At 37.5% G+C, this 10286-nt stretch overlaps 1 protein-coding gene across 1 annotated transcript; it reads right to left on the bottom strand.

Moving 5' to 3' along the window:
* Positions 1 to 8970: 8970 nt before the first annotated feature.
* LOC149065223 (uncharacterized) lies at positions 8971 to 9519 on the bottom strand. Its single transcript, XM_089254462.1, has one exon. It carries the CDS (start codon positions 9517 to 9519, stop codon positions 8971 to 8973), a length of 549 nt encoding a protein of 182 aa, XP_089110588.1.
* Between the last annotated feature and the right edge of the window lie 767 nt (positions 9520 to 10286).

Raw genomic sequence — 10286 nt, 5'->3', positions numbered from 1 at the left:
CTTGAACGCTAAATTTTACCTCCGCAAAAACATAGGTGTTTTGCACACATGATTGCAGGAGTAATTTTTACTTAGACCAATGGCTTGTGCTTCCTTCTAAAGGATATGAATGTGGAATTTCAATGAACTAGGAGTTCTAAGAAAAATTATGAAGGAAAGTAATTTTTTTATTTTTTATTTAAAATTTTCAAATTTCACACTATATTAATTTTTAATTTCCTGTGAATCTCAAATATTCTAGTTCCTTCTATAGCCCTAAGTTAGTTTAGTAAGTGTAGAAAATTTCATAATGATTGGTCTAACCATTTCTTTGTTATCGTGTGTGCAATGGCAAAAGTTTTCACCGCATCTTCTCCGTCTTGGGAATTCATAACATGAAATTATTGGTAAATAGACATGGCTGTATACTCATTATAAATTTTAAATGAGTATAGAAATGTTAAGAAACACTGCTCTAAAGAGAAGTGCTTTAAAATGTATTTCTTATATACTTCTAATTATTCTCTCTAGATGGCGCATGCGAAAAAAAATAAATTTATAAACTGCCACCCATTGATATCAATTTGAAACTTTATAGATCAAGAAAGATGTTACTCTATGAAAACTAGAAATAATCTAACACTTTTAAACTATTTTTTCAGACTGAAAAAAAAAGAAAAAGTTGAATGTTATAAATGTTATCCATACCAGTTTAAATTTAATTTTGATTGATCGTTTCAAAAAGTAATTATGTCTATATAATAAATTGTCATAGAATTCTTCAGTGTCTGCTTATTTTGAAGGAATCAAGTAGCCATGTGAATTTTTGTAAGTTTACGTGGTATAGGTGTTGCTGAAGGTGGGTGCCCGAAAACAGGCTCCTAAAATATTCTTCGGTCCTTTCCCAGATGAGTCGTCACGTATTTGCTGATCACTTTATTGATCTACAGCATTTTTATAAGATCACTTGATTAAGTTGTCCGCGCGACAAGTTTTCAAATTAAAACTGTGCCGCAGGTCACTGAAATGTTCTGGAACTGTGTCGCGGGTTACTCAAGTGGTCTGTAAATACAGCGCTGACCACTCGAGTGACCTTTATTTGTGCTCTGGACAGTTTGGGTGATCTGGGATTGTGGCGCGGGCAACTCAAGTCCGCTGTAAATATATCGATGGTCACTTAAATGATCTGAAAATGTGCTGCTTGTCAGTTTAGTGATTTGGACCTATGCCGTTTAGTTCATCATTACAAAATTAGGTTCGGGGTCACGGGCCACATCACATGTCTCCATGGCCCCGTTTGGCCCATGGGCCATTGGTTGAGTATATATATATATACTCTAGCTAGATAATTCAAAACCTCGTCTCAATTTTACTCCAGAACGAAAAACACATTTGGCCTACTTACGCATTCGATCTAAATAAATTTGAAAGTATAATCAATGAGAGAGAGAAAGAAATGCTTGATACAAAATCAGGGCCGTAACATTCACTGCAGGGGTTATCCGGGAAACCATCGGAGTCCCGGTTATTTTCCTGGTTATCTCCGGCTCGGATCCAGTGATATGTGTTAGCAACGGCAAGTAGTGGAATTGAAGGTCGCACCGCGATCTCACGTTCCATGTTTTACTAAACAGAACAACCTACCCTGATTTCCACATTCCTCCCCCCCCCCCCCATTGATCTCCTGTGGATCCGAGCCCGATTTAGGCTCCAAGTCTCAGACATTGCCTCGATTACCTCTTATGCAGTTACGGCCCTGCATGGAATATTTTCCCCTTGAATACGACAGAAATTTCTAATTAATAAGAAATTAATTAATCTATAGAACTCAGGAAACGTGTACTTACGTCCTGATCAATCAATTAATCATAATTATCATTCTATCAAGCATTATGGTATAATATAGCGGCAAAAAAAGGTTGCGTCTACGCCGAGAAGATACCTGGCCACGCCCCAAAAAGTAAGGATGACGCTCCTTCCTCTATTATATTACTTGATAAGCGGAAAGGCGGAGCGAACTTCAGGGTTGCTAGTTATGAAGCATTTAGCAGCAGGTTGGAGTTAATCCTCATCCAGTAACAGAATGGCGGGAATAGCACCATTTCCACGTGATTTGAACAACTCGGAATCATGTATTATACATGTGTCATAGCTAAACAAAACTGATAATAAACTTTTGAAACTTTTTTTTTCTTATAGAAAACTATTTTTTTTTTGTTCATATCCCGAAATTTTCCCCATCTTAAAATGTTTACTCTGGTACACCCGTTTAGGAGCTATATATTTACACCAGATCAAATCTGATAACACCTTTAAGCTCATTGAAGGTGCACTTTTAATGATTGATCACCTTTTTCCGATGTGGCATTTGAAAAACTACTTAAAATCCATGTTATATCTTTAGTAACAGATTTTTCACGGTCGAATATCTACTCTGTTAATTCATTACCATAATTCCCCCCCCCCCTATATCAGCATGAAGTGATTGTACATGGAGATATACGGGGTGATTATAAAAAAACTATACCGACATATGGGCCCCTAACTATCATACCATTCACAGAAACTGAATGAAATTTTGGCATAAGGTTTTTTGATGTATGCGCTCAAGAATGATATGGAAAACAACAGTGTCACTCTAACGGTTACGGTTACAGTGAGAAAATATCAAATGGCAACACCAAGTTTTTTGTATTGGAATGCGATCTCCATACTGAAAAACACTAAATAGCGTTGGAATGGCACCTGTAGCACGAAAATCCCCGGTGCTAGGCAAGGAAAAAGTAAAAAGGACTTTGCCGTGCACCAGAGCATTAATGTTCGTTTCATTCGCCATACCGTTTCTTTGGCTGAGATCCCAGCCTGATTAGTCCTCCACAAGGTCATGTGGAAAATTTGTGAAACACAATAAAATGCTTTATTTTATGCCGCTTCTCTGTCCTTATTGGTTGTCCTCACTTTTAGCCTATCTACCGCCGGTGATTTTCATGCTACAGTTGCCGTTCGAACGCTATTTAGGGTTTTTCACAATGGAGATCACATTCCAATACAAAAAACTTGATGTTGCCATTTGATATTTTCGAAATTTTCTCACTGTATCCGTAACTGTTAGAGTGACACTGTTGTTTTCCATATCATTCTTGAGCGCATACCTCAAAATACCTTATGCCAAAATTTCATTCAGTTTCTGTGATTGGTATGATAGTTAGGGGCCCATATGTCGGGATAGTTTTTTTTAAAATCACCCTGTACTTTAAAATATAACAAAAGTTTTCGTCAATCATTTGAATTTTTTATGAAAAAATAATAATTTATGCTAAAAATGATAAATTAGGCTAATTTTAACACTTCAAACTAAGATGTTAAATTATAAATTCCCAACCGATTGTCTCTCAGAAATAATAGGTTTTGATTTCAAGTAGCTAAACGTATGTAAAAAATAAACAAACTTTTCCCCCATGCTATTTCGAAACAAGGGGATTGTTTGTCATGATCTCAAATGAAGTGATTGTCATTAAGATTTCCCGTTTAAAGAGTTTTCTCCCTTTTTCATAATGTTTCTCCATGAGAGTTTTTTTGAAAAAACGTTACCCAGTAGTATCTTCAGTGGTGTCCTCCCATAGAAAAAATAATTTTTACAACTAGTGCATAACAATTGTTTTTTCTGCTATTCGCTCGTACGCTATTGGAATAACCGACTTTCTCCTTCACTCAAAGACATTCCTCTTTTTAATATTTAAACCAAAATGTTGGTAGCAAAATGAAAATTGAATTACTTAAGGGCTTCAAAATGCAGAAGACAAGAAATCTGAAGTACCAATGGATTCAGTACGCTTTGATGGTTTATAACTCATCAGCTCACATGAAAAATCAGCTTTTGCCCACGGTTTCTGATGAATCATATGGAGAGAAAAAAATAAAAAATATAAATAACAAAAAAAAATGATTTACGTATAATCAGTAAATAGTGATTCTCCTGAAGTGATAAAATAGTTAAATCTTCACGAATTTTTGACATTCTTTCCACTAGCGAGAATGATTGGTTCAAAATACAGCTGCGATTCCATTTAAAAGTTTTCATCTTCATATATATATACTTATTGAAAATCAATTTAGTTTCATTACAAATGATATTTTGGGTCAAATAAACAATTCCTCATTCCACTATTGCATAATGATCTTGACAATAATCTTGTGACTACGCTTTGATTTCAGAGAGAGAGAGAGAGAGATGACCATTTCCCATTGACAATTGTATGACTCTGAAATAGCGCAAGCCCAACCATCACTGCCCTCAAATGAGTGCGTCAAATGAGAGGTAAACGCTTCTTCCAGAGTAAGGATTCACACAAGAACAATGATTACTATTCAATCGTACATGTACCACACACCATAGGTGAAGATAGACTTCAGAAGCTGGGGGGGCTGGGCATACACATCAGATCAATCAGCTCCGTTATTGATGCTGCCCTCCCCAAATCTCTGTCCATGCCTCACACCCATTCTTCTGCCAAATATCTAACAAATCAGTACATACAAGATATACAAAAAACTGGGTGGTATGTGAAGATGCTTATTTTTTGAGATGTTGATTTTTTACAGGAAGAAAAAAAATCATCTCTGCCTCTACCGGGAGTTGAGTTTTTCCTTCCGTACAACGTCAACATCTCAAAAAATCTTCATCAAAACATCCAGTTTTCTGTATATCTTGTATAAACAAGTGGAGAATGACATCATGTCATAGATATATAGATAGATAGAACCGCTCACAACCCCGGACTGATGCAAAGCACCTTACTTCCGTTCCCTCAAAAGAGGCAAAGTTGTGTCGGAAAAGTTAGCAAAGATTTATAGTAGTGGCTCCCCTTGCCCCGTGCCCGCAAGTTTCGAATTACTCGCGTCGTTCTCCCCAGGAAGACAGCCATCAACCAATGCAACATACAAGCCATCTGACAAAAATGGGGGACTGAATCCAATGACTAGGGAGAAAAATTGCACGTGCGCCCAGTGGCACATAAGGGCCGGAGACCACAGCCTGGGATTCCGAAAGAAATGTGGAAAAGACTTGTGGGCCAGAAAGAAGAGGAAGAAGCTGGCAAGTTGAAGTGGGAGAGCTTTGAGAATGATCAAAATACACAATACACAATGTATACAAATTACATATATACAGCGCCTCGACTGTGACGGGAAACGAAGAAACAAAGCCTCCGTCCACAGTGCTGAGCAGTTTTCCCTGTCCAATTGCAGAATACATACACACACAGAATTCACACAGAGCCTGCACTGCAACGGGAATAATCAAACAGAGCCTCCGTTGACAGTGCTGGGCATTCACATTTGAATTACATGCATATATTATTTACTTTACAAAAATTTCCCTTTTTTATACTATTGGGAATGCACAAAAACATTACTCTATGAAGGTAGTATTGGGCACAAATATCACCATGAGCTCATACATATATATTCAAGGTTACAAAATTACTATCATACTATAAAAGTGCGGCGGGAACAATCAAACACAGCCCCCGTTCACAGTGCTGGGTGGCAGCGATCACATTTGAATTACCCACACATATTTTACATAATATATTTATATAATATACGCTAATTACATAATATAAATTTCCCTTTTTATAATAATTGTTGATACACATAAACATTACTAGGTACGTCACATATTCACAACAAATGCCAAAATGAGCTCATACAATATTCAAGGTTACTAAACCACCATCATACTATGAAATTGTATATACAAAAACATTCATAAATTATACAGGGTGTATTACTCAAATGTTATGGTTTAGGAGCCCAAATGCGCCCCTCTATATGGAACCCGCATCCGTTTCAGATTCCACTTCCGAATCACTAGTGGATTGTTCACTACTTCCAGTTATTATCAAAATAGTTTCTTTATAATTTATCAGATAGCCCAAGACTTGTTGTAGTTTTCTCGTTGCAGATCTTTGTAAAATAATTTTCCGTTTCCACAAGATCTCTCGTCCGTTCGGTGGCGCCTGTAAATGGTATCCCTTTGTGTACTCACACTGTGTCACATAGTGTATCACGCTTCCCGGATGGCCGCATCTACACGTACTGGTCCGGCTGATTCCGAACCTCCGCATGTATTCACCGAATGGACCGTGTTCTGTGAGGAACATTACTATTTCTCGCGGCATGACTTCTTTCATTTTACCCACTTTTGGTATTACGTCGAAGACTTTTCTTCCAGTTGTGCATATTTGCCAATGGTGTTGCCATTTCTCTGACGCTTCTTGCGAGAGCAGATTTTTAATGTAGGATGCCGGTAATTTCATTAGGTGGTTTTCATGCTGATGTTTTGTAGCCTCTTTTGCGAATTTATCCGCCATTTCATTCCCCTCAATGCCTACATGAGCTTTCACCCATCGTATTGTAATCTTCCTTTGGTCCATTAGTGTTTTTCTAATGTCATGCACTAGGCTGTAAGGGGATTCTACGTCTCGTATTGCCTGTATACATGACATGGTGTCTGTCTTTATAGTTGATTTTTCTGCACAATTTTTTGCATAACTGACCGCCATCCAGATTGCGTATAACTCTGCTTGAAATACAGTGTTGTTATTTAGCAATCGGCAGTTCCATTTCTCTGTTACTTCACCCATGTATATACTGATGTAGGCGGCCCCTACGCCATCCACGGTCTTTGAACCGTCTGTGAAAATAATTCGATTTGTTGATTCTTCTACATCTGTGGTCAAGACCTGGGTTGGCAAAATATCTTTCACCGGGTGATACGTCCATGGTGGATGTTTATGCTCTACATCTGTAGGAAGATATGCTACATTGTTTATATTAATCTCACGCTTTAGCCTTAAATTTGCTTTCTGTACTTCGTTTTCCAAAAGTATATGTAGAGGAGGATTGTTAGTTAATACTTGTAACGCACTGTTTGGTGTTGTGGAATAGGCTTCAGTGATGAATAGCAGGAATTTCCTTTGAAGAGAGTCTACTTTTGTTCTTAGTTGTTGTTTGGGATCACCGAACCATGCGATAACACCATATGCTATAATGCGGATGGCGACAACTTTATAAAGCGTATTTCTAATTTTCGTATTAATGCCCCATGCAGGACCAGCCATTCTTTTAAAATTTTGTAAACATTTCTGTGTTTTCGTGATCAGATAATTCACATGTTTGAACCATGTCAGGTTTCTATCAAACATTATTCCTAAATATCTGATGTTCATATTGTGTCTTATTGGATTGTTTCGCAGTCTAATGGTTGGTCTTCCCTTTTTGTGAGAAATCCATAAGTAATTGGATTTGGAGAATTCGATTTCTAATTTATTTTTTGTGAGCCATGTATCCAACAATACCATTGCTGTTTTTGCGTGCTCGGTGACCTTGCGGATTGTTGAATCACCAATTACCATAGCAATATCATCCGCATACACTTGAATCTTTATATTTTCTGGCCAGTTTTTCGTAAGTAAATCATTTATGACAAGGTTCCACAGCATAGGCCCACTACAGGAACCTTGAGGGCACCCTTTTGTTTGAATTATAGTGGCCTCACCTTCATCCGTAAAAAGGGATATCTGTCTTTCTCTGATTGCATCAATCATTGTTCTTCTCACATTGTCCGGCATTGAGATGTTGAGAAGTTGCCTTATTATTGTTTTATGTGAAATGTTATTGAAAGCTCCCTTAATATCTATTGATATTAGGGCAACATCTTGTTTTTGGCTCTTAAATGTTTGTATGCTGTCATGAATCTTTGATAGTGCTGTCTCCGTCGAGAACCCTTTTCTGAATCCATGTTGTTTATCGCTGATCCACTTCGTTTTCTCGATGTAATAGTTGATTCTTTGTGTCAGCAACTTTTCGAGAATTTTGCCCACTGTGTTTAGAAGAATTATTGGACGGTATGAACTGATATTGTTCGGATCTTTTCCTGGTTTTAGAAAAAGTATCAGTTGCCCTTTCTTGAATGCTGTAGGGAAAATATTGAAGCTGAGGCATTTATTGAAGAGAGTCGGGAAAAAGAACTTGTGGAAAGCATGTATACTTTTAATCAATGCATTTGTTATTCCATCAGGACCGGGAGCTTTTTTCACATTTAGTTTATCAATTATTCTATTAATTTCTTGAATTGAGAAAGGTGGATCGTTTCTGGTATCAGTATTCTGCTTATTTCTTGACTGCATTACAGTATTTTCATTTTCCCCATTATTTTTGGGGAAAATTTCTTCTAAAATGTTTTGGGCAGCTTGCAAAGATGTTGTTGGATGATCAGGATTTACGAGGAATGTTTGGGGGAGAAATGAGCTTGTATTTGTGACGGTCTTGTATGCTTTCCCAAAAGGCTCCGTCGCTTTTCCACAAAATCTCATCCAGCCTTCTTTTTTTGCCCTGTTGATTTTCTTTTTGTATAATGCAATTTCTTTTCGATATAATTGTTTTAGCCTTATTTGAGTGTCTGTATCATTTTCTCTTTCACACCTCCTCTTTAGTGCTCGTAGACGTTTCCTTTCTAACGTTAGTTCATCATTCCACCATGCGAGGTTTTGAATTGGTGAAGGTTTCACTTTTGGAAATGTCTGCTCACACATGTTAGTAATATATGTCATTAGTTCCTGGCATATTTGTTGGAGGGTTTTGTTGTCTTGACATTTCCTCAAATTGTATTGTATTGTTTCAATTACGCTTTTTGTTTTCAAGATGAAAACCTTTAGCTTCCTCGCTGTTATTTTATATCGTCTCTGTGGCTTTTGGCAAATAGTCACATTCGTTTGTATATAAATGTATTTATGTCCGCTGAGAGTCACTTTCTCATCCACTTTCCAAGATGTATTCAGTAGTGTTGCATGCGAGTTCGTAATAGTCACATCCGGCCATCCTTTCCCATAATCCGTCTCGAAGGTGGGAGGAGAATTACTATGGTTGAGAAAATATAAATTGTTCCTATTAGAGAAATCAATGAGCTTATTTCCTCTAGTATCTGTTCTATGGTCTTCCCCAGAGCGGGTGATGACTATTGAGGTCGCCGCACAACAATAAGTTCGCTTGTGTGGACAGTTTCAATAGTTGGTCCATTTCTTTAAGAACATTCTCAACACAATCTTTTGGTGAAGAGTACGCACTAGCTAATATTAGATCATGTTGAGGCTGTGAGATTCTAATCGATGTGATGTTGTTGCTCGTATGATATGTCATAGGGTGAATGTCTGGATTGAGCACCAGGATTGCCGCTTTCCCATTTCTGGACATCCATCTTTTCGGAAATCCGCGCAGTGGCTTCCCTGATATTCCTGGCTCCTGCAAGGCAATTATGTCAATCTTATCCTTGATTGCTGTATCTACAAGCAAGTTTATTGCCGCTCTAGTTCGATCTACATTTATTTGTAGTATTTTGAGATTGCCCATTGGAGATGGTGTCGTTGAAGAGCATTGAATTTGCTCTTGTCGACATAATCTTGGGTGTTTTTCCCGTCCGCTATTTTGACCTGTTATCCGGGAGTTGGCTATTGCTTCCTTGATGCTATCTTGAGGCATTGTATATCAAAAATGTAATATAAAAATAGTTATATATAATAAGCTACCTGACTTATATGTGTAGGAAAACGATGTGTTATCTTGTTATCAATTTTTCAAGTGTAACTTCAACTTGAAATTGTTCACGACTGCCGAACTTATCACCTTTGCAGCCGACGAGTCTGTACATATCAAAGTGATTTGACCTCTATGTTCATCTATTCTAGCAGTAGCAATGAGCTCCTGTAGATTGCTGTATTTTAACTGTTCTTCTAAGTCATTCATAACTTGCTTGATGTCCTTTTGGTCAATAGCGTTTAATGTCAGTTTAGATTCATTGATATCGGCATACTTACGCACGGTATTACAAGCTCTTGAGGTTAGATTTCTCTGGTTAGCACAAGAGATTCCTGCATATGTAGTACGACTGCTTCGAATTTCACTATGATTCTTAAGATGACAACGATTGTAGAAAACCAAGCCGGATCCAAATCTGAATGCCGAAGAGGCCTCTCTCTTATAATTCTGTTCCTCGGATTCATAGACAATATCACCCAAGAGGTTTGGATTTTTCTGATACATTGCTGTTGTTTTATTATTGAAAGTACGTCCAAAGTTCTTGTTATTTGAAGTTTTAACCCCTGCATATGTTTGCGGTTGAGGTCGGTGCTGTTTAAAATCATCGGTCCCTGGGCACACAACATATATATACTGCCGGAGGCTTCGGTTGTTGAGTATAAATCTTTGGATGTTTTTACAGTCTTCTTTAGTGTAACAATCAACTGCCG

This window comes from Pholcus phalangioides, unplaced genomic scaffold, assembly GCF_987345545.1.
Source record: "Pholcus phalangioides strain wild (caught in Gottingen) unplaced genomic scaffold, Ppha-v1.0 ptg000041l_1, whole genome shotgun sequence".
NCBI classification, from domain to species: domain Eukaryota; kingdom Metazoa; phylum Arthropoda; class Arachnida; order Araneae; family Pholcidae; genus Pholcus; species Pholcus phalangioides.
The sequence above is the reverse complement of the archived record's forward strand: the minus strand, read 5'-3'. Positions and strand labels throughout refer to the sequence as shown.

Excerpts from the sequence above, each read along its gene's own strand:
- LOC149065223 (XM_089254462.1), bottom strand. The coding sequence starts at position 9,519 with ATGCCTCAAGATAGCATCAAGGAAGCAATAGCCAACTCCCGGATAACA.